The 26345-nt window shown below is 33.9% G+C and overlaps 1 protein-coding gene across 4 annotated transcripts in view; it reads left to right on the top strand.

Moving 5' to 3' along the window:
* ZMYM4 (zinc finger MYM-type containing 4) overlaps positions 1–26345 on the top strand; it is a 145220-nt gene that overhangs the window by 52551 nt on the left and 66324 nt on the right. For 3 of the 4 annotated variants that reach the window (XM_064493771.1, XM_064493770.1, XM_031464708.2), the window contains exon 2: positions 3286–3331. In XM_064493771.1, the coding sequence (XP_064349841.1) occupies positions 3286–3331 (46 nt within the window). Of the gene's footprint in view, positions 1–3285; positions 3332–26345 lie in introns of those variants that run through there. The other variant, XM_031464710.2, reaches the window with a different exon arrangement.

The following is a 26345-nucleotide window of genomic DNA, read 5'->3' as shown; positions in this document are numbered from 1 at the left end:
AAAGAGAATTACAGGCCAATATCACTGATGAACATAGATGCAAAAATCCTTACCAAAATATTAGCAAATAGAATCCAAAAGCACATAAAAAAGATTATACATCGTGATCAAGTGGGGTTCATCCCAGGAACACAAGAGTGGTTCAACATATGCAAATCAATCAATGTAATACATCACATCAGCAAGAGAAAGGACAAAAACCATATGATCATCTCAAAAGATGCAGAAAAAGCATTTGTTAAGATTCAACACCTATTTATGATAAAAACTCACTGAAGTGGGTATAGAGGGGACATATCTCAACATAATAAAAGCTATATATGACAAACCTACAGCCAGCATAGTACTCAACGGTGAAAAACTCAAAAGCTTCCCACTACAATCTGGGACAAGACAAGGCTGCCCACAATCACCTCTTCTGTTCAGCATAGTCTTGGAGGTCCTAGCCACAGCAATCAGGCAAGAGAGAGAAATAAAAGGGATCCAAATTGGAAAAGAAGAGGTAAAAGTGTCACTATATGCCAATGACATGATAATATATATAGAAAATCCTAAAAGGTCCACACAAAAACTACTAGAACTCATCAAAGAATTCAGCAAGGTAGCAGGTTACAAGATTAACGTTCAAAAATCAGTTGCATTTCTTTACAATAATGAAGAATCAACAGAAAAAGAAGGTAAAGAAACAATCCCCTTTAAAATAGCACCCAGAATAATAAAATACCTAGGAATAAATCTAACCAAGAAGGTGAAAGAATTATACACAGAAAACTATAAACCATTGATGAAGGAAATTAAAGAAGACTTAAAAAAAATGGAAAGATACCCAATGCTTTTGGATTGGAAGAGTCAATATTGTTAAAATGGTCACACTGCCCAAGGCAATCTACAGATTTAATGCAATCCCTATCAAATTACCCAGGACATATTTCACAGAACTAGGAACAAATCATAATAAAATTTATATGGAACCACAAAAGACCTAGAATTGCCAAACCATTACTGAAGAAAAAGAAAGAGGCTGGAGGAATAACTCTCCCAGACTTCAGACAATACTATAGAGCTACAGTAATCAAAACAACATGGTATTGGTAGAAAAATAGACATATAGACCAATGGAACAGAATAGAGAGCCCAGAAATGAACACACATACTTTTGGTCAACTAATCTTCGACAAAGGAGGCAAGAATATACAATGGAATAAAGAGAGTCTCTTCAGCAAATGGTGCTGGGAAAACTGGACAGCAGCATTTAAATCAACGAAGCTATAACACTCCCTTACACCATACACAAAAATAAACTCTAAATGGATCAAAGACTTAAACATAAGACAAGATACAATAAACCTCCTAGAAGAAAATATAGGCAAAAGATTATCTCACATACATCTCAAAAATATTATCCTAGGGCAGTCTAAACAAGCAATGGAAATAAAAGCAAGAATAAGCAAATGGGACCTAATGAAACTTACAAGCTTCTGCACAGCAAAGGAAACCATATGTAAAACAAAACGACAACCTACAGAATGGGAGAAAATTTTTGCAAACAATGAAACTGACAGAGGCTTGATCTCCAGAATATATAAGCAGCTCATACGACATAATAAGAAAAAAGCAAACAACCCAATCCAAAAATGGGCAGAAGACCTAAACAGGCAATTCTCCAAGGGAGAAATACAAATGATCAATAGGCATATGAAAAAATGCTCAATATCACTAATTATCAGAGAAATGCAAATCAAAACTACAATGAAGTATCACCTCACACCAGCTGGAATAGAACGACCATCATTCAAAAGTCCATAAATGACAGATGCTGGAGAGGCTGTGGAGAAAAGGGAACCCTCCTGCTCTGCTGGTGGGAATGCAGTTTGGTGCAGCCACTGTGGAAAACAGTATGGAGATTCCTCAAAAGACTAGGAATAGACTTACCATATGACCCAGGAATCCCACTCCTGGGCATATATCCAGAAGGAACCCTACTTCAAAAGAACACCTGCACCCCAATGTTCATAGCAACACTATTTACAATAGCCAAGACATGGAAGCAGCCTAAATGTCCATCAACAGATGACTGTATAAAGAAGATGTGGTATATTTATACAGTGGAATACTATTCAGCCATAAAACCTGACAACATAAACGCCATTTGCAGCAACATGGATGTTCCTGGAGAACGTCATTCTAAGTGAAGTAAGCCAGGAAGAGAAAGAATACCATATGAGATCGCTCATATGTGAAATAAAAAAAAACCATAAATACAAAACAGAAACAGACTCATAGACATATATTACAAACTTGTGGTTGCCAAGGGGGTGGTGGGTGGGAAGGGACAGATTGGGATTTCATAATTTGTAGATACTGACAGGCATATGTAGAATAGATAAACAAGATTATACTGTATAGCACAGGGAAATATATACAAGATCTTTGGTAGTTCACAGTGAAAAAAAATGTGACAATGAATATATGTATGTTCATGAATAACTGAAAAATTGTGCTCTACACTGGAATTTGACACAACATTGTAAAATGACTATAACTCAATAAAAAAATGTTAAAAAAAAGAAGCAGCCTTCCTCACATTCTTGCCTCATTGATGAGTAGTAGGCAGGAAAGCAGGAGGTTGGAATGCTCACACTTGCCTTTAAAGACTAGGTTGAAATATGCTACTGTGTTTATTACCTCCTGGGTGGAGTTGCTTCTGTTTTACTTTTTTCCCCCTCTATATCTGTTTTAAAGCTCTGAAGTTACCTGAAACTTGGCTCTGCTTCTGTCTTTTGCCCTAATGTACTCAAAAAGGGACCATCCCTGTAATATGGCTAACATTCATTTAAAGAGCAGCAGATTTTTGGCTTTAGCCTAAGAGCAAAACCTGTTGATGCTAATTTTCTGTTTAGTTTTGATTAGAAGTTTTATATGGTTCTTAATAAGTGATGTTACTAAGTTCTCAGCAAGTGTTGGGTGTGTTTGTTATTATTGCAGATATACATAATTCTCTGTATTTTGTGACTGAAAATGATTTTTTAAAAATTAGTAGCTTTTTTATAGTGAGGGCATGCATTTATCTCTTCATTTTTGGTTTGAGGTCTTTGGCTTGAGAACCCTTTTATTCATTCTAAATATTATTTTACTCTATTTGGCATTTTTGTTTATGTTGTTGTGAATTCATATACTTTGGGTCAAAGATTACAGCTCTTAGGGGAGTGGGGAGGATCACCAAAAAGTATGAGTGAAGAATATAATAATAATGTTACTTTTCTCTTTACTTTTTTGCTTTTTCAGTTTGAGCAGAAAACTGGTGCAGTTTTTGATGAAATTGTAGAGAACTGTAAGTACCATTTTAGAAAAAAAAATCACGTCTTTAGATAAATGCTTTATCTAGGCTTATACTGTTTTATACTTATTTATACTAATTAATGTGATGGTCCAATTTGACTTAGTTTAGATTTATCAGTCTGAATTGTAAGAGTCTTACTCTTTTCTTTAAAGTAAATATTAATGTTGAAATATAGTCATGCTTTGTATATGTATGAATCATATTGAAATTACCACTCAGTAAAGATTTCTACTTTGTTTATACTGGGTCTCTTAATTTTCTCTTTATATTCTTTCCATTGTTACATAATTCTCTTTAAAAAAAACTTTGTGTTCTAGATTATAAAAGTAATACATTCAATTTCACAATACAAAAGTGAATAAAACACAAAATAAAATCTTTACCATTCTCTAAAGATAATCAGTTTTAAAAGTTTAATATATATCTTTCCAGACTTTTTTCTATGAACGTGAATATAGATCTATATGTGGTAGATGGGGATTTATGTATCTTTGAGTACTGTTCTTGCTTTTTTCATACAACTGCCTAGACATCTATTGGATTCAGACCTATTGCATCTTTTCTAATGGTTACTCAGTATTTTGTTGTATGGCTGTACTATAATTTAACCAGCTTCCTCTTTTATACGTGTGTATGTTATTTTTATTTTTTCACTATTACAAACATACGCATTTCTATACACATCTTTGTCTACTTGAAGTGTTTTTGTAGGATAAATTCTAAGAATAGCATTTTTCCTTCCAGTTTTATTGAGATATAATTGACATACAGCACTGTGTAAGTTTAAGGTATACAGCATAATGTTTTGGCTTACAAACATCATGAAATGATGACCACAATAACTTCAGTGAATCTAAGAATAGAATTGATGAATCATCAAAGGATATTTGTGCACTTGTTTATGAAGGATAAATTTCATCATCTAGAATTCTGAGCCAAGGGGAATGTGCATTTCTTTTGTTTTGTTTACTTTCACCAGAAGTATCTGTGAGTACCTTCTTTCTCTTTGGAATTAGTTTGTTAATATTTTTAAAGTGATAACCGTGTTTTTGGACTATATATTGAGAGGTAATTAGTTCTCTTGATCTTCAGTGGATTTAGGTGTTGAATGTCCTCTTTGTTTTATGCAAGCAACAAAAATAGACTCTGGTGGGGGTAGGGTATAGCTCAAGTGGTGGAGCATGTGCTTAGTATGCATGAGGTCCTGGGTTCAAACCCTGGTACCTCCTCAATTAAAAACAAACAAACCCCAAAATAAATAAAATTTAAAGGAAAAAAAATACTCTAGCTAGCTTATCCAGAAAAAAACTTTAGAAGTATATTGGGTTTTTCACAGAATTCAGAGAGGAGGTAAAGAACAAATTTCTTCCAGGGAACTCAGGGAAAGGAGATCATGGACCTGCTCTCTCTAGTACTATCAGAAAGCAGATATGCTCCAGTGATTTTTTTTTTAGTCTTTCTATATATCCATTTTAGATTTCAGATTCCTAGGGAAAAGATTACGATTGGGCCAGCTTGGATCTGATACTATTCTTTGAACCAGTTATTTGTGGTCAGGGAATACAGGGTCAGAAAGTAAAAGATGGCTGTTAGAAGGTATCCCTCAGCCACTACTTCTCACTTTCAGTAAATAATTTTTGATTTCCTGATTATGGACATGCCTTTGCCATTCTATATACTGGTAATAGAAATGAATCAAATAACTTTCTAATAACGATTTTAATCTGATACTTTATTTGTCAAGGATATTACAGTAACAATAGTCTTAAAGTGGTAACAGAAATCTTAAGGCAATAGCCAAGCTTGTGTACATGGGTCCCTACACTCAACATTTGGGGTTTCTGTTTCTGGTGCTTCGTGCTTTTTTACTGCATCCCTGCAGACGTTTTTATGATGGAGGTTTACAAGCAGGTGATTTTATACCAGATGTTGAGTGCAAATGGTGTGGTGAAGATTACCCTTTATCTCCCCCTTTCTGGTAGTTTATCATTTAGGGACTAACTTGGAAGGAGAGACTGGCCTTCCTCCATGAAGGGGACTTGGGAACACAGACACCTATTCAGGAGAAATAAGGGCAGACTGCTACATAGATGGTATTGAGAAAGTGTCTGATTCTGAAGATGGGCATTCGGGGCCTACCATTTTGGCTTGATATCAATGTCCAGAAAAAAGGAGATGCACTGTTTCTCAGGCAAGTGCCTCAAAGTATTTTGTATAATATCAGACTTATTGCGTATTCATTGCCCAGGACCACCAGGACATGGTGCTTGAAATACTTCTTTTATAATCAAATTCAGCCCTCCTAGGGTGGTAAAGCCCTTCTGAAACTTTTCAGAAAAATAGTGTCTTCTAATTGTTGGGACACATAAACTGATAGAGAGTGTAACCCCATCAATGAGGATTTTGGGAATTTTGGTTTAAACATGAAAAAGCTGAACTGACTTTCCAAATATGTATGTTTTCAGTGAGAGATTTAAAAGAAAAAAAGGCTTTAGTATTTTATGCAAATCGAAAGAGAAAGTAGGGTTGTCCAACTTGTAGTTCATCATTTGTCCAGAGAATTTTGCTGTGGATTTTTTAAGATGGCATGGTGCTAGAGAAAGTGAGTGACACTGTGGATTACTCTAAGTCATGTTCCGTTAACCATTGCCAGTTTATGTGAAATTTGAAAGAAGTTCAAATAGAATATAGAGTTTTTTTTTTTTAATGCATTCAGATAGCTGCTTCCTTAAATCAAGGACTTTTACTGATTAAATGGCTCTAAGGTAACCACCTGGTCATTTACCAATGGTTAATTTTCTTACTGTAGAATAAATTCATTGAACATAACAGACTTGACAACTTCAAGGGAAAAATAAGAGCATTGCTGATTTGATCAAGTGCAGTTATTTGGATTAAAAAATTACTCATTATTTTGATCACTTGCCATGTACCAGTTTGTGAAAAACTTTACATATGTTATTTTTTTAAAAAATCTTTATAATTATATTAACTAGTAGGTTAGGTTCAACTATGTATAACAGAAATGCAATAGAAATGTTATTGTATAAAAGAAGCCCAGATGATAAGATGGCTCTGGTTATCAGGAATCCAGGGCCTTCTGGCTTTCTGTATCACATTATTTTTTTGAGTATAGGATAAGATTGGGGTCTACTTTTTTTTTTTCAGATGAATAGCTTATTGTGCTAACATATGTTAAATAATTCATCTTTAAATCTAAATAATTGATGTTTTCATCACTAAACTTAATTGGTACCACTGAGATGTATTCAAGTTCTATATATTTGGGAACTTTTTTTAGAATTTCTGTTATATTCTATTAACATTTATATATTTGCACATTAACATTTAACACCAAATATTAATATTTATTTTTATACTAGTGTCATTGGTTTTATTATTAGTATATATTATTATAAAAATATTTTATTATGTATTTTTGGCTTTGGGGTATAGACATTTATCTGTTATGTCAAGCCACTGTCGTATCTTTTGTTATTTTAAAGCTTTTCTTTAGGCTATCCATCCACTAAACTTTAATGTAATTTTATTCAACTTCCAAAAATATTCTGTTGGAACTCTAATTGCAAATGCATACATTTATTTGTTACTTTTGGAATAATTATATTTTAGTATGTTTTTCTACTCAGGATAGAGTACATGTTTGATGTTTACTTAAATTTTATAGTTATTTTCAAGTAATATATATTGTGCTTTTCTTGTATCATTTAAGTACCTTATTTTTCACCTTTGTAAATGGACTATATTTTTATTTCTAGAACCATTTCTAGGTTCTTATCGCAAGAATAGTCTAGCTATCTTAATGAATTCCTTTATTAAATCTAGTAGTCTTAAAATTTAAGTCTGTAGTTATCCAGACATAAAACCATATCAACTAAAAGTATTTTCTTTTTCCCAGTGATGACTCAAATTATATATTTATTGTTTTTGCTGAAACTTGTAGGATTACATTATAAGTGATAATCAGGATAGTTGTCACCTTTGACTAATGTTTGTTTCCAGTTAAATAGTTCTCATATTTTGTCATTTAGGACTGATTATTGTTGGTTTCTGTCACATTGGTTGGATTCACTTGCTAATACTTCATTAAGGATTTTTATGACTTTGTGTATGATTGGAGTTACAGCTTCATTAAATGTTTTATAGAACTTACCAGTGAAACCATCTCAGCTTGGAGATTCCTTGGTGTAAGGTTTTAAATAATAATTCAAATTTTCAAGTAGAGTGGATTATTTATATTTTATGTTTCATCTTGTGTCAGGTTTGGTAAGTTGTGTTTTTCAAGGAATTTGTTCATTTCATTTGAATTGTCTCTTTGTCTTTTGAATTATAGTGATGATAGTCGGAAGGATTAGTGGCAGCTCACCACGGTTTTTTGCACTTCCCTGCTGACTAATGATTTGGCGTATCTTTTCAGTGTGCATATCGATCGTTCTTAAATGTTCTTTTGTAAAGTATCTGTTGAAATCTTTGTCCATTTTAAAATTTAGTGGCTTGTCTTTTGTATTAGTAAGTTGTAAGGCTTCTTTATATATTCTGGATACAAATCTTCTGTTATGTAAATCAATAGATAGAATTGATGAGGATACCTCTATAATCTCCATCCATCTGTGTCTATATCTCTTTCTGTATCTGTCCATCCACCCACCCACACAGCCATTCATCCATCCATCCATCCATCCACCCATACATGTTTTCTGTGATTGGCCTTTTCATTATCTCAGTGGTGTCCTTTGGAAAGCACAAGTTTTTAATTTTGATGAAGTCCAATTTTATAATTATTATAGTTTTGTGTACTATATTTGTTGTGTTCTGACTAAATGACCTATCCCAAGATCGTGAATATTTTCTCTTGTTTTTTACTAGAAACTTTATAGTTTTAGCCTTAGCTTTTATAATTAGGTTAATCAGCCATTTTGTTAGTTTTTGTATATACTGTTATGTAAGAGTCAAAAGAAATAATTTTTGCATATGGATATCTAGTTGTATCAGTACCATTTATTGAAGATTGTTCTTTCTGATTGTTTTACCTTGGTATTTTTGTTGAAAATAAATTTGCCTGTTTGTTTGGGTCTATTTCTGGACTCATTCTGTTCTAAGGATCTGTATGTCTATCCTTAAGTCAGTACCACACTGTCTTGATTACTTTAGTTTTATATTAAATCAGATATTCTAAGTCATATTTTTCAAAGTTGCTTTTGCTATTCCAGATCTTTTGCATTTTCATGCAATTTCTTAGAAGCAGCGTGTCAATTTTTATTAAAAAAAGGCTTCCTGATGTTTGATTGGGTTTGTGTTGGGTCTATAGATGAGTTTGGGGAGAATTGACATCTGAATACTAGTGTTTTCCAGTTCGTGAATATGATGTGTTTTTCACTTACTTAACTCTTCTTTCCTTTCTCTCAGCAATGTTTTGTAGTTTTCAGGTACAAGTCTTGTACATGTTTTGCTATCCCTGTATATTTAAAATTTCTAATGCTGTTATAGATGAAATGTAAAAAATTAAATTTGTTGAGGTATAATGTACAGATAATAATTTCTATTTTGAAATCATTTTTAGTTTAACTTTTCACTTTGAAATAATTACAGACTTACAAAACAAGTTAGTATAAGTCATCCAACTCTGTTCTTCTTAAAAATTATTTTGTCTATTCAAGTCCTTTGCATTTACATATACATTTAAGAATCAGTGTGTGAATTTATACAGATAAGCCACTGGGAGTTTGGAATTGGATTAAATCTGTAGATTTATTTGGAGGAGAATTGACATTTTAAATATATTGAGTCTTATCTATGAGCATGGTATATTTTTGAGTTTAGTTCTTTAAATCTCTAAATAATTTCTAAATTATTAAATTTTAAAATAACCTTTTATAATTTTCAGTCTATAGATTTTGCACATTCTTATGAAATTTAGCACTCCTATTTTTCTGTCTTTTAATATTTTATCTGGATGTTTGCATGTGGATAAATTGAGGGATAATTTTCCTCCATAAGGGTAGGCAATTATTCCTTTTCAAATTAGAGAATACAAATCCATCCTTTCCTTACTGACTTGAAATGTAATATGCCTTTTTAAAAATTCTTTTATAATGATTAAACACATTTCTTTTAGTTTCCAATTAATGTTTACTTTGTTAGATGCCCTCTCTCGGATTAAGGACCTTCTCATTATAGTTCGCTGATTTTTTTCATGAATGAATATTTTGTCAAATGCTTTCTTTTCATCTGCTGAGATGATCATGTTTTTTCCTTTATTCTGTAAATGTGGTAAATTGATTTTTTGAGTATTAAATCCATCTTGTGTTCTTGGGATAAATCATACTTTTGTCTCTTTTAAAAATCAATTTGCTAATATTTTAAGTATTTATACTGATATTTTAAGCACCTGTGTTTATTAAGGATATTGGTATATAGTTTTCTTTTGTTATGTCTTTCTGTGGTTTTGGTTCCAGGGTAATTCTGGCTTCATAAAATTAGGAAGTGTTCCTTTCTCTTGTATTTGCTCAAAGAATTCCTGTAAGATGGGTATTATTTCTTCCTCAAATAATTTATTAGTGACATCATCTGGGCTTGATGCTGTTTAGATTTTCTGTTTCTTCTGTGTCTGTTTTGGTAATTTGCACCTTTCAAGGCATTTTTCTCTAAGTCAGCACAGTCCAGTAGGACTTTCTAGGATGATGGAAATGTTCTGTATGTACACTATTAAGATATAGTAGCCACTAAACTACTTGGCAGTTGAATACTTGAAATATGATGAATACAGAACTGAAGTTATAATTTTATTTAAAAAATCATAGGTGGCAGGTGGCTTACTGTATTGGATGGATATTGCTGATCTAAACATTACCATATAATTGTTAATAGTATTTTTAACATTGTCATAAAGTTGTTCATAGTATTTTTAAATTTATTGCTATAAAGTTGTTTATAATATTTTCTTAATTTATTTTTAGTCTCTACTGAAATCTTTAGTGCTGTCTGTTTCATTCCTGATACTGATAGTTTGTGTTGTCTCTTTTTCCTCCCCCCTCCCCCAACTCTCTCTTTGTATTTTTTATCAAAATATTTAAAATGTAAAATACACATAAACTAAAATTTATCATTTAATCCTTTTTAAGTGTCCAATTCAATAGTGTTAAGTACACTCGCATTGTTGAGCAACCAGTCTCCAAAACTCTTTTTGTCTTACAAAACTGAAATTCTGTACTTATTAAACAACTCCCTATTCCACCTTCCAGTTGTATCAACCACACTTTTACTGTATCTATGAATTTGACTACTCTGGGTCCCTCATATATGTGAAATCATATAGTGTTTATCTTTATAGGACTGGCTTATTTCACTTTGCATAACATCCTTAGGGTTGATCCATGTTGTGTAGCATGTGTCAGAATTTCTGTCCTTTTTAAGGCTGAATAATATTTCATTATGTTGATATACCACATTTTATCAATTCATCTATCAATGGACAGACACTTAGATTGCTTCCACCTTTCAGCTATTGTGAATAATGCTGCAGTGAACTTTGTGTACAAATATAAATATCTCTTCAAGACCCTGCTTTCATTCTTTTGAGATCATACGGGAATTCTATTTTCAGTTTTATTTTGAGTAATTGCCATAGTGTTTTCCATAACAGCATTTTGCATTCACAGCAGTAGTGCACAAGAGTTCCAATTTCTTTACATCCTCACTTGTTTGTTATTTTTCTTTTGAGTAGTCAGCCTCATGGGTATGAAGTGTGATATCTCATTGTAGTTTTCATTTGCATTTCCCAAATGATTAGTGATGTTGAACATCTTTTCATGTACTTGTTTGCCATTTGTATTTCTCTTCTTTTTATGGTCAGTTTGTCTAGAGCTTAATCATTTTTGTTCTTTTCAGAGATCTTGCTTCTTGTTTCATTTTTTTGTCTCATTAGTTTTTCTCCACTGTTTATCCATTTTCTGTTACATAGATATTTCTTTTATCTTTATTATTCCTTCTATCTGCTTTGTGTTTAGTTTGATCTTTTTCTAGCTTCTGAAGGTTGAAGTTTAGATCATAGATTTTAGACTTTTTTCTTAATAGAAGCATATAGATCCATAAATTTCTCTCTAAACCTTCTTTTACTGCAGTTCTCAAATTTTGGTAAGTTGTATTTTCATTGTCATTCAGCTCATATTTTCTTATTTTCTGATTTCTTCTTTGACCAATGGCTTTTTTTTTAAGGAAGTATTTTATTTCTAAATATTTGGAAGTTTTTCAAAGGTACTTTTATTTGTACTGATTTAATTCCACTTTGGTCAGAGTAGATAGAGTTCCATTATTTGATAGTTCTACCATACAGTATTTCCATCATTTATTATGAGATCTATGTTTGTGATTGTTCCATGTGTATGGGGAAAGAATATGTGTTCTGCCATTTGGGGGTTAATCTTATATAAATATCATTTAGCTGCACTTGGTTGACAGCATCTGTTCAGGTCTTTTATATTTTTATTGATTTTCTGACTGTTCACTTAATTTCTGCCAGAGAAATGTTGAACTCTTCAACTATTATTCAACTATGGAGTTGTCTATTTTTGTTTTTAATTCTATCAGTTTCTAGTGTTCATTCTCTTGTTGAGATCCAGATTTCTATCTGGTGTCTTTTCTTCTAGCTAAAGAACTTTCTTTAACATTTCTTGTTATTCAGGTCAGCTGGTAACATACTCTTTCAGCTTTCATCTAAAAATACTTTAATTTCATCTTCCTTTTAAAATTTATTTGTGTCTTTATTTTACAATATCATTTTTAAAATTGAAGTATAGTTGATGCACAATATTATATGTTACAGGTATACAATATAGTGATTCACAATTTTTAAAGGTTATACTCCATTTATTAGTTATTATAAAATATTGGCTATATTCCCCATGTTGTACAGCACATCTTTGTAGCTTATTTTATAGCTGCTAGTTTGTACCTCTTAATCCCCCATCTCCATCTTCTCTGTCCCCCTTCCCTCTCCCTACTGGTAACCACTAGTTCCTTCTCTACATCTTTGAGTTTGTTTCTTTTCTGTTATATTCACTAGTTTGTTGTATTCTTTTAGATTCCACCTGTAAGTGATACGTTACAGTATTTGTCTTTCTCAATCTTACTTCACTTAGCATGATGTCCTACAAGTCCATCCATGCTGTACACCAGAAACTAATACAACACTTTAAATCAGCTATACTTCAATTAAAATGCAAACAAAGAACCAACCAACCCATTTAACATATGGGCAGAAAAACTGAACAGACATTTTACCAAAAGAGGAAATGTAGATGGCCAGCAGGAACATGAAAATTGCTCAGCGTCACTAATGTCGGGGAAATGCAAGTCAAAATCACAATGAGATATCATCTCATATGAGTCAGAATGGCCATCATCAAAAAGAACACAAATAACATTGGCAAGGATGTGGAGAAAAGGGAATCTTTGTACATAGTAGGTAGGAATGTAAATTGGTGCAGCCACTGTGGAAATCAGTATGGAGGTTTCTCAAAAACCTAAAAATAGAGCCACTATATGGCACAGCAATTCCACTCATGGGCATATATCTGAGAAAAACAATAATGTTAATTCAAAAAGATACATACATCCTGTTATTAACAGCAAAAATATTTATAATTACCAATATATGGAAGCATTGTAAGTGCACATCAATAGGTGAATGGATAAAGAAGATGTAGCATATATATGCACTGAAATACACCTCACCCATTTAAAAAGAAGGCTATTTGCCATTTGCGGCCCTTCATTCACTTTTTTTCCCCCACTTCAAAAACCAGAATTTTATAACTGTCATAAACATTTCCATTGCATCAAAAAGAACAAAATACCTAGAAATAAACTTAACGAAGGAGGTTGCCTATACTCTGAAAATTGTAAAACATTGATGAAGGAAATTGCAGATGATACAAAGAAATGGAAAGAGATCTTGTGCTGTTGGATTGGAAGAATCAACATTATCAAAATGGCAGTACTACCCAAAACAAACTACAGATCCAACGCAACCCCTGTCAAAATACTCACGACGTTTTTCACAGAACTAGAACAAACAATTCCAAAATTTATATGGAACCATAAAAGACCCTGAATTGCCAAACAATCTTTTGTAGGTCTTTTTTTCTCTTCTTTTTGTTCTCTTTTCTTATGGTTTGATGATTAGAGAAGTTCTTCTAACATATATTGTATAGCTGGTTTGGTGGTACTGAATTCTTTTAGCTTTTGTTGATCTGTGAAGCTTTTGATTTCTCCATCAAATCTGAATGAGAGTTTTGCTGGATAGGGTATTCTTGGTTGTGAGTTTTTCTCTTTCATCACTTTAATATATTTTATTTATTTGTTATTGTATTATTTAATTATTTTTTTATTTTTGTAGGGGTGGGGGGTAATTAGGTTTATTTGATTTTGGAGGAGGTACTGGGGATTGAACCCAGGACCTTGTGCATGCTAAACATGCGCTTTACCACTTGAGTTATACCCTCCCCCACATTTCATCACTTTAAATATATTGTGCCACTCCCTTCTGGCCTGTAGAGTTTCTGCTGAAAAATCAGCTGATAACCTTATGGGGGGGGGTTCCCTTGTATGCTATTTGTTGCTTTTCTCTTCCTAATTTTAATATTTTCTCCTTATTCTTAATTTTTGTCAATTTGATTACTGTGGGCCTTGTTGGGTTCCTCTTTGGGTTGATCCTGTGTGGAACTCTCTGTGCTTCTTGGACTTTGGTGACTATTGCCTTTCCCAAGTTGGGGAAGTTTTTGGTTATTATCTCTTCAAAAATTTTCTCAGGTCCTTTCTCTTCTTTTTCTGGGACCCCCATAATTTGAATATTAGCGCTCCATGTTGTCCCAGAGTTCTCTTAAAGTATCCTCATTTCTTTTCATTATTTTATTCTTTTTTCTGTTCTGTTGTAGTTATTTCCACTAATCTATCTTCTAGCTCACTGATCCATTCTTCTGCCTCATTTAGTCTATTCTTGATTCCTTCTAGTGTATTATTCCTCAACTCTGTTTGGATATTCTTCATATGTTCCAACTCTTTGCTAAAAACTTTGCTCTGTGCATCTATACTCCTCTTGAGTTCTCTGAACATCTTCACCATCATTACTTTAAACTCTTGGATAAATTGCCTCTCTCCTCATCACTTACTTTTTCTGGGATTTTATCTTTTGACTTGGCCTGGAAGATACTCCTCTGCCACCTCATATTTTCTATCTTTCTATTTGTATTTTTAGGTAGGTTAGTTACATTTCTTGACCTTGGAGAAGAAATGGGCCTTCTTGGCCCTCTATGGGAGACATCCTATGCATCCCAGCAGTATACACCTCTCTATACTCAGTATACTCAAGAGCCAGGGTCTAGCCAGTCCCAATGTAGAGTCTCGTCTGTTGTTTATAGATTCTTTCCATAGGCTTTGGGACTGTTGTATTCCTATTTTTGATATCTGCCCCCTGGTGGATGAGGCTAGACTAGAGGCATATGCAGGTTTCCTGGCCGAGTTGGGCCTGTCCACTGCTGGGTGGAGCTTGGTCCTGGACCTCTGGTGGGTAGGGGCTCTGTCTAGAGGCGTTTGTGGCTCAGAAAGTCTGCTGTTGGGTGGGGGCTGTGTTCCTACTCAGTTTGTTGTTTGGCCTGAGGCTTCCTGGACCTTAAGCCTACAGGTTGTTGGGTCGGGCTAGGTTTTGGTGCTAATGATCCAATCAAGATAGTCCCCCTCCAGGAAAGCTCATGTAGATCAACAGTCCAGGAATGTCCACCACCAGCTTTTATGTCCCTTGGGTGAGCCACAGTCCTCCCCTACCTTCCCAGGAGACCCTCCGAAACCAGCAGGCAGGTCTGGCCCAGGTTTCTATGAAATCACTACCTCTGTCCTTGGACCTGGTGCACTCAAAATTCTGTACCCTTGCTTCCAAGAGAATGAAATCTGTTTACCCCAGTTCTGTAGGGCACCTGGAGTTAAGCCCCACTGGCCTTCAAAACCAGATGTCCTGGGGTCTCCTCCTCCTACCAAGGCCAGAACCCTGGGCTGGGGAGCTTGATGTGGGGCTTAGAACTCTCACTGTGACTGAATAATTTTGTGGGTCACCCACCTGGGAGGGTAATGGGGCCTGATTGTATTGTGAGCATACCCTTCTTACCATCCCGCTCTGGTTCCCTTTTTATGTTTCCAGTTGAAGATCTTTTTCCTAGGTACCAGTCTTTTTTGGGTTTTTTTGATGGTTGTTTAGCAGTCAGTTGTGGTTTTGTTTTAGTCACGAGGAAAGGCGAGCTCATGGTCCTACTACTCTGCCTTCTTGACTGTAAATCTCATCTTCCTTTTTGAAGATTATTTTCTCTTCTTACAGAATTCTAGGTTGACAGGATTTTTTCTTTCAGCACTTTTAGTTTCAATGACTTTAGAAAAAAATTTTCTTCAAATAACCATCTCTCTAATTCTAGTTAAACATGTATTAGCTTGCTTAATATTATATCATGTATCTGATATTCTATTTGTTACTTTTCAATCTTAAACTGTCTATGCTTTTGTCTGTATAGTTTTTATTGCCCTCTCTTCCTGTTTCACTGTTATTTTCTTCTGCATGGTCTAATGTGCAGTTAACCCATTCAGTTAATTTTTCATTTTAGATACTATATTTTTCAGTTTTAGAAGTTACTTTTTAAAAATATAAGTTTATGCTTTTGTATGTTTTTAAGTTCATGTTTTCCATTAAATCTTTCTACTTATTTATAACTTTTTAAGTCCTTTGTGCTAATTCTAATTCCATCAGTTGTATTATTTTTTATTATTATTTTTGACCCCATTTCTGTTGGCTGGGTTTTCTTCTGGTTATGGCTCTCATGTCCTGCTTTTTCAAATGTATGATAATTTTTGATTGGATGCTGGATATTATTAGTGTTGCATTGTTGAGTGTCAGATTATATTTTCTTCCTTTAAGGAATGTTGGATTTTATTCTGACGTGCAGTGAGTTTACTTTGGACCAGCTTGATCTTTTTGAGACTTGTTTTTTACCCTTGTTAGGGCAGCTCTAGGGTTGGCTTTTCTTTAGAGTTAGTGTAGCATTACTCTTACTGTGTACGTTTCAGAGGTCTCCTTTGATTCTCCTAGTTGTTTGACAAGGTCTTTTTTAAAAAATAGACTTTAATTTTTAGAGCATTTTAAAGTTCACAGCAAAATTGAACAGAATGTACTGAGTTCCCATATCCTTTCCCTCATATATCCTTAACCTTCCCTTCTATCTCATCTGGGGCTTACTGTTCAACCAAAGAATTTCTGTTGCTCTTCTGGTGTGTATCTGTCTTTTCTTTGGTAATCTGCCCTGCAAATACCAGATGCTTTAGCTTTCTCAGTCTCTTGTTTCCTCAATTTATTGAGGCTGGTGTGTGATACTTGAGTTTTCCCTCTCTATACTGGAACTTGCTAAATGATCCCAGGCACAAAGCCAAGGTCAGTCACCTCATTAGTTTCTGTTTTCTCATAGATCATTCTTGTGTTGCTTGTTGTCCATACTTTGACATTTGTTTTATATATTTTGTCCAGTTTTTTTTTTACACAGCAGGAGGGTTATTCTGGTACCAGTGCTCTGTCACAGCTGGAAGTAGAGTTTTATGATACTGAATTGTAGCTAGGGCTTAGTTTACAATTTCATTGTTCTAAATCATTTTGGATATAACTCAGAAATGGTTCTGTAGGTAATTGCCCTAAGGGCTTTCCTAGGCCTGTTTAGCTCAGTATGTTTTTCTAACATGATGCAAATTATATTGTGTAAACTACACTCAGCAATATTCTGATAGATAGGGATCCGCAAACCTTTTCTGTAAAGGACCAAGTAGTAAACATTTAGGCTATCATGGGTCTGACCAACAACTATGGTCTCTCATATATTCTTCTCTTCCTCCTCCTCTTCCTTCCCTGACCCTCTCTTTCTTTTGTCTTCTTTCTTCTACTCTCTCAAAAATATAATAACTGTTCTTCACACAGGGGCCATCCCTTGGTCAAGGGGTGTAGTTTATCAGCCCCTACTATAGATAAAGTTGTTCAAGTAGGATTCTTTCTTTGTTTAAATCTCTATTGACCATTGCTGCAGGTAATATGAGCTAATAGAATTGGTATATCTTGCGTTTAATGCGTTCGTGAGAGTAACAGAGTAAAATAGTTATAAGTTTGCTAATGCCATTGAGGGGGAAAAATGTAGGTTACTCTGCTTCTACAGTGTTAAAGCTCTTAAAATGATTATTTTGACGTTGCATTTTTTTTTCTCCAAGTTATAAGGTGTGGGAATAAAAAATTAGGTTTGGGACTTGAACAAATCCTTGTTTATCTGAATAGAAAGGGAGATCAGCTAAATCTGGTGTGGCAGGAAGGGAGCAAAGATGGAAATTTAAAGTTTCATTTTATAAATAACATAACTATGTTACAGAAATTTTGGAATTAGAAGGAATAGCAGAAATGTTATAGAACTGTTGGCACTGTCTCCCAGTACCTCTGTGGCATTGTCCTTCTGCAACTATTAGCATAAATAACTTTTGCTTTTTTTCCCCCCAGATGGAATAAGTAAGTTTTATTTGGGCTTTCAACTTGTTCAGAGAGCTCTGGGGCCCCACCTCTCACCTCCCCTCCTCAGTCCTGCTTCCCCATAACCCCTCCCTGAGGAAACGCTCAATTTAAGATGCTTTGTGTCTCTGGAGTCCTTGGCCCCTTCCCCGCCTTACACACACCCTTACTTCCCTGCACTAAGGAGGAGGGGAGGAGTGTGAAGAGGTGGGGGACCTGGAAGACCTGGATCAGAATGGGACACGCACCGACAGTAGTGTCCATTGCCCCCAGCCTGGGGCTGAGGCCCAGGAGAGTCTCACAAAATTACTTTTGGCTTTTATTAATTTGTTAAAATTTCCCTGTTTTTTGCTTACAAAAGTAATGTGCTCTCTGAAATATTATAAAAATATATAAACGTTTTACTCCATTAAAATGTATGATATTCTGTTGTAGTGATATGCTTCAGTTTTAACAGACCCTGGGAAGTTTTTAGGTACATGCTGACTATATAAGTATGTAGATATGCTGCTGATTTTGATCATTGCTTACAGAGCACTACAGAGATCAGTGAGCATTCAGAAAAGTGAAGTCTGTTGTATTTACTTCAGTTGTCCTCATAGTGAAGAATAAATAGCTATGTGTTTTATAGTGTGCTTTAAAATCATTTTTTTAATCCTTAATAGTATACAAGTAGACTATAAAATAAGGTAAAATGTAATAAGTTCTATTAGAGGTTTTTCAAGTGTCCACGTTTATAAATCACCTTTTTGGAAGTTAGAAAATCAGATTCTTCTGAATATTCCACTGATTTCAAGCTATTGTTTTTCTCCCCATGGGAACAAATAAAAGCAAGAATTAGTAACAGTAAATTCTGTGAATCTCACATAATGAGTCTCATCTCTCCTTACTGAATATATAGAATGAACAATGGCATATTTTAATAGTTCCACATAATGACACGTATTTAATGAAAACAGGAGAGCTGTAATCTTTAGTCATGATTCCCCGAGAAAACGAATTCATCTTCATTAACACTTTAACATAGAATGTTTATGAACTATATAAGTGGTTCACTTCTGGTATGGTAGAGTGTTCAGTGGTTTATCTTTGTTGGTAGAATATTCAAAGGGCTAGATGACCACTTGATGGGGCTTTTGTGGAAGAAATTCAGCTATCTGATAAGAGATTGGACTTAAATCTGAAGATCGCTTTCAACCTCTGGGTGCAGTGATTTATTATCTGCAGTTTATTTATGCCTGGTTAATAAAAAACTAGAGCCTGTTTCTCAAAGTGTGATCTTATGGATCAGCAGTATAATCATCACCTGGGCGTATGTTAGAAATCAGATCGTTGGCTGCCACCCTTGACCGACTGAACCAGAATCTTTGGGGGTAGAGGTCAAGAATCTGTTTCTGACAAGCTCACCAAGAGATTCTGATATCCAGTAATCACTGAGAAGTGTTGCTTTTTGGTTCAGTGATCCTTAAGCATTATTGTATATCAGAAGCAAAATTGTCTAGGGGGTGCTTGTGTTTGTTTTGTTTAAAACGTTTTTTAAATTGAAATAAAATCGACATATAGCGTATTAGTTTTAGGTGTACAACATAATGATACTCTCTATATGTATGTATTGTAAAATGATTACCATAAATTTAGTTAACATATGTTAACATTATTTTTTTAAACTATAAAACACTGTTAGAAACGTATTTTACTTTGAGACCTACGTGTGTGTGTGTGTGTGTGTGTGTGTGTGTACATTAAGTGTTTTGTAACATTACTTATCACTCTGAATGATGTTCTTTGTTTTCTGTGCTAGCCTATTGAAAAAAATATCCTCGCTCTGGCTCACTAATGAATGGGTTGATACTTGCAGTTTGAAAGACTGAGTTGTTGTATTCTAGTTATTGTCCCATTTTCATTAAAAGTTTTCTATTGGTTACTGGCCTATTAATAGCTAACATTCTTTTTCAGCTTTGAGTCATAAGTGGGAATTGCCATTCTTCCTGTTACTCTCTGTGCCCTGGTGAGAATCATGGTCTGTCATTAAGGGAGAAAGCTAGAATGGCTGTTGAGGAGCATCTAGTAGTTTCAGACAGACCCTTGATTCAGCTGTTGATAAACTGTATGCTTACCAAGAGTCAGTTTTCCCCAGACCTGTTTATTCTAGTAGTTCTTGTCACTGTAATTATATAATTTTCATTGTATCATTTTTGCAGTAATGAAATTTCCTCTGAAAAGTAAATTGTTTTTGTAAATAATTTTAATGCTTTAGAAAGACTAGATAAAGTCAGTAAAAACATGGAGGTGCAAGTATATTTTCTCGTTCCATTTTAAAGAAACCAAAGTTGCCATGAAGATTGCATTATGGCTGCAATTTGTTCAAGAAAGAACTCAAAATAGCATATCCATTTCCAGAGTCTTGACTGGTCATCAGTGATTGGCAAATGTGCTTTTTTATGTATCCCAAGTAAAAATAAATGTAAGGCAGGTATGTTTCATTTTTAAGATTCCTGGCTTTATTGGACTTTTAACTGGTGAACTACATTCCTGTTCTTATGGTTTAAAGAGGCTTTTATTATTTAGGAAATTGTATTTTACAGAAAATAACAATAAACCATCTCTTAGAAATATTTCAGTGATGAAACAAAATGCTAATTTAAGTTTTTATTTAAAATGAACCAAGATTTACCTCATTTTTATGCTTCTTATTTGTTTTTGCATTCTTTGGAGTTTGTGGGTTTTTTTCCTTTTGATTCTTTGTTCTTTTATGTAAGAGGAAAGCAATGTCAGAGAATTGTTAGAGAACCATAACTTCTAGGTTAAAATTTAAGTTGATATTACTTTATTTCTGAGAATTATGCTTTGATTAACACAAAAATGTATGGGAGGAAATAAGTAATATATTAGCAGTGAAAGTAACTAACAGCCTTTGTGTAATATTCTTGTATGTGGGTTTCTTTATTGGCTCTTTAGTTGGCGGTTGTACCTTAAAATTAAATGATTCTTGGATAGAGTATATAAATATCAGTATGCCACTAAAGCAAGGATTAAGCAAAAAGGAGGACATCAAGAAATTCATTTTCACTGTCAAACACAAATATTGTACTTAAATTACTTAAAATAACTTTAATTCTCATTTCACAAAATCTAATAATGTACCTGCATTTAACCCATATACTTCTTTGATTCTTTCACAAAAGAAAGTTTGGGTACTGATCACATCCCTTGTTGCACAAAGATTTTCCCTTTAGACTCATTAGTTACTCTCTTTATTGGATCATTCCCATGAGAATACTATAAGCAGTGTAATATTCTCCATCTTTAAAAAAAAAAACTCACAAAAAAAGAAAGAAAAAAAAAGAAAAGGAAAACTAACAAAGAAAATAAAACAAAAATACAAAGTCAGGAAACTCTTGACTCCAGATTTCAGTCCAGTGATTTCTGATCATTTACTTCAGAGCAAAACTCCTCTAAAACATCTGTACTTAAGGTTCCTAAGTTCTCACTGATACAGGAAAACAAGGAGCGAGAGTTTAGCCTTGTCCTGGGTCTCAATTGTGTCTCTGGAATGCACTCCGCCAGGTGAGGGTCCTTACCTTCATGCAGGAAAGAGCCATCATTGAGTAAAAGTAGATTTATTCAAAGAGATACATACTCCATAGACAGAGTGCAGGTTATTGCAGAAGGACAAAGAGGCCACAAGGTGAGTGAGGGGTCAGATGCTTAGTTTAAAGTAAAAGTAGATACACATTCCATAGAGTGCGGGTTGTCTCTAAAAATGAGGGAGCCAGAGGCCATGAGGCTCAGTATTGCTAGTTTTTATGGACTCAGTTATTTTGTACGGTACGAACTACTTTGGGGAAAGGGCTGGAATTCCCATGAACTGGGACATCGCTCACTTTCTGACCTTTCATGGTTAGCCTCGAAACTGTCATGATGCCTGTGGGAGTGTCATTTACCATGCTAATATTATTGCAATGAGTGTATAGTGAGGCTTGAGGTCTTCTGGAAGTCAGATCTGCCATCTTGGGCCTCAAGGTCCACTGGGAGTTGAATTCTTTGCCATCTTGGTGCTAATTGCTATGTCATTCTTTTAATGGATGTGCCCTGCCGCCTTCCTTCCTATCTCATCTCCTCTCAGTCTCTTTATGGAATCACCCCACTGCAGCTTCTGTATACTCATTTTTTTAGTGAAATTGCTCCTGTCAAAGTAGAAACTCATTTCAACTTTGCCAATATTAATAATCAGTTCTCAGTTGTTCATTTTATGTGTTATCTCAGCAGCATTCATTCTGATTGGCCACTCATTTTTTATTGAAATATTTTCTTCACTTTGCTTCTGTAACATCAGTCACCTAGTTTTCCTCCTATCTCAGTGACTCTTCTGTGTTAGTCTCTTTCCCTGATTCTTTCTTTTCTACCAGATTTCTAAAGTTGAAGTGTCTCAGGACTCTCAGCTTTCTTCAGTCAGTAGTAAACATACTCACTAGGTGATCTTAACTAGTCTCATAAACTTTAAGTACCATCTTTCTATTGATGAGTCCCCAAATTTATATGTCATTTGTTGGCAGGAGTCTCCTCTGTAACTCTTCTTTAATATGTTCAGTTGCCTCCTTGGTATCTCCATTTGAAGAGTTAAATAGGTTCTCAAAATTAACGGGTCCAAAACTGGACTTCATTTTACCCCTTTCAGTCTCTTCCTCCCTTAGTGTTTACATCTCAAGAAATGGCACCCTATTGTATTATTTTTGGCTTCTTTCCTAATTAGCTTCTCATATATCAGGAAAAGCCTCTACTTTCAAGTTATACACTGGTCTGACTACTTCTCACAGCCACCATTACTGTCCTGGTCTTAGCCACTGGTTTTTCCTTTAATTATTGCAGTAGCCTCCTATGTGGTATTCTTGCTACCATTCTTGACATGTAACATTTAACAGCCTTAAAATAGTTATGCGGAAGCCCTCGGGTAATCCTTGTAAAATATAAGTCGTGTTAATTCCTCTTTGGGGTCTTTTAATGACTTTCTTTCACTCTTAAATATATTGCGTTTTTTTGTGTGGTCTGCAAATTCCTCAAGATCTGTCATCTGGCTTTTTCTCTTTCTCATTTTTTAGCACTCTTCCTCACACTCATTCAGTTCCAAACTGTAGTCCTTGCTTTTCCTCAAACATGCCAAGCCTGTTCACAGTGTCTAAAAGCCAGCTAGGACTCTTCTAAGAAGAGAAATTTGTGTTTTCAAGTGTTTGACTATCTATTGTGATCCCCAGATATAATTTAGTGTTTTTTTTTTTTTCTGTAGATGTAGACTCAGAGAAACAGAAGCTGTGTATTTTCTTTGGGCCATAGGGATGAGTACAGTTTTGTTCCGATTAATTATATATATAATTAATAATATAATATCGGAATATATATATTAATATAACTAGTACTTACATTTTAGCCTCATAAGATTTTATGCAGCCTACAGATACATTGTGTGATAATGATCAAAATTGCAAATTCAAATTTGATGTTTTGTTAGAAATTGCCATCTCTGAAAAAGCTTTAAATTTTTTTTTTTTTTTTTTGCCACAAACCGTTTTGGTTTTATTCCTTGTATAGTTTTCACATATAAAAGGAGAGAATAGAAAGCATTCAGTCAAAGGAATGGATAATAAAAATATAATTTGTTATAATGCCAAAATAACAAGGGCTGTAATATGACAGCACTGAAGGAAACATGTGATAGAAAATTAAAGACAGCATTAGGTTTAACCCAATTAAGATGGCATACATTTAATGACCTCTGGAGAAAGTTAATTTTTTAAATCAATCTCTCTCTCTCTCTTTCTCTCTCTCTACCTGGAAATATCACTTTATGTCTACCTTAAATATCTCATAGTACAATTTAAATTCACTTCCTTTTTGTGATGCCCAGTGAAGTCGCAATTATGGACAACTTTCTTTTGAGGGATATAAAGTTTTAATTCTTGAGTACGATCTTAAGTAAGGATAAAAATTTTTTTTTCAATAGACGATAGTGCATGTGCTTCAAAACTCAGGATACAAAAGGGTGTGCTTTGAAAAATTAGTGTTTCTATCTTCCAGCCACCTGATTCTGGTGTCACAGAAGATCAGTAGAAATTATTTCTTATGTATAAATAATTACATACACACATAAATTATAAAAAACATAGCAGTGGTAGCTTAATATATATGTCTATTCTTCCCCACTTAGATATTTTTACTACTTGACCCTGAGAACTCATATAAAACTGCCTCATTCTTTTTGTTTATTTATTCATTTTTAATTTTAATTAAAGAAATTTTATATATATATGACCTTTATGTATATATATATAGATATATCTTTTTATATATATACATACACACACATATGTATGTGTATGTGTGTGTGTGTGTATATATATATGTAAGTATATATATATATATATAAAATACATATATAGATATGAAAGTATATATATATAAAAATCCAGTTACCTTGAATTATTGAACCCACAGGATTGAACCCAGGACCTTGTGCATGCTAAGCACATACTCTACCACTGAGCTATATCTTTCCCCTCACCACATTATTTTTTAACAACTAAGTAATATTCCATTATAGGTATGTACTATAATTAATTGAGCTTTACTGATGAGCAGATACACTGTTTCCAGTCTTTGCTGTTCTTTTTCATAGATTTTTAGAGCAATTATATCTTTAGGATAAGTTCTTAGAAGTTGAATTACTGGATCAAGACGTATGTGTATTCAAAGTATCATAAATATTGCCTAGTTGTTCTCTTATTAGAATTGTACCAGTTTATACTCCTGCTTGTAGTATTTGACTACAGGGATTGGCAAACTGTTTTTTGTTCAGGGCAATAGTAAATATTTTAAGCTTTGCAGCTCACATATGGTCTATGTCACACTCTTCTTTGTGTATTTTTTGGCCTTGGGCCAGAGTTTGGCAGTTTTGGCTTATAGCATAGCTGCCAGGCTGTTATTAAAACCTTTTTGTCATTATCAGCCTGCTTTGTGAACATGGTATCTCATTATATTATTAATTTGGATTTCACTTATGAGCAAATTTGAACCTTAGTGTTTCCTTTCCCATGAAATGTTTGTTCAAATACTTTGCTTTTATATATGTATTTGGTTGTTGGTTTCTTTATTGAAGTAGGAGTCTTAATCTTTATCCATTATGGAAATGACCTTTTGTGATATAAAATGTTTTTAACAACTTTTCTTTAATCTTTTGGTTTGGATTATGTTTTCTTTAGGAATTCTTTTAGTTATGGTGATCTTTTATTCTTTTGTTTAATAAATTGATTTTTTTATTTAGGTTTTGTGTCATTCTTAGAAAAACTTTACCTTCTTTAAGACTTAAAAATAATTCTTTTTTTTTTAAATTAGTGTTTTACTTTTTACGTCTCAATCTTAAATACATCTGAAAATTACTTTGGTTTGAGTTAGGGATCCAGTTTTTCCAGGAGGCTTTCCTTTTCTTTCAATACCGTATCCTAAATGTAAATATAGAGATTTTAGAAGTTGCTTGCTGTATTTCTTTTTACTTCTCATATACTATAGAACTTGGATTAAACTTTTATCTGCATTAAATGCATATTCTTTCATTCACGAGAAAGTTACTGAGCACACACTGTGGTCGGGTAGTAAGGATAAACTATTATATAGAGAAGGCTCTAACCCTGACCTTTGGTTGCTTGCATTCTGGTAAATTTATCACTCTATATGTATGTATGTACTTTAGCATCCTGCTTCTGTATTTATATTTTCTCTCTAACCTTCTATTATGAAAATTTTCAGATAAATGGAACAATAGAAAGAATAGTATAGTGACTATCTATAATACTACACATTCTCTCTCATCTCTCCTGCTTTTCTCTGTGATACACTATGTAAAAGTTAGTTGTAGGCATTCCTAAGACTTCAGCATTTTTGTTTGAATTAATTATTTAGTTAAGTAAAAATAGTCCTTTTCTAATTTTATTATTTCCTCTATTTGTCTGTTTTTCTAGTTCTATGAGGATGAGGAATCATAGCTATCTTTTGCATTATTGTATACCTAAAATCTAGCACAGTATTTACCACAGAGTAGGTTTCCTAATAAATATGTGCTGAATGAATGAGTGAGTACTTTAGGCTGTGGGGAGCTACTTAAGGATTTCAAGTGCATCCAAGTACAATGTGGAATGACTATGGTTTAGAAAGATAATTCTGGTGTCTTTGTGGAGGAGGGTGACTTAAGGAAAGCTTTCATTTGGACCCTGTATCAGGACTTGATTAAAAGTAATCCAACTTAAATCAATTTAAACAAAAAGGGGAATTTATCCTGGGTCATGGAACCCAGGGAATGATTTGAAGAGTGAACCACACAAGAGGTTCATCTGGACTTCAGGAACAAATTAAAGCAAGGCTGTT

Source organism: Camelus dromedarius, chromosome 14 (genome assembly GCF_036321535.1).
Source record: "Camelus dromedarius isolate mCamDro1 chromosome 14, mCamDro1.pat, whole genome shotgun sequence".
Classification (NCBI taxonomy): domain Eukaryota; kingdom Metazoa; phylum Chordata; class Mammalia; order Artiodactyla; family Camelidae; genus Camelus; species Camelus dromedarius.
This window is presented reverse-complemented; position numbering and strand designations above follow the sequence as displayed.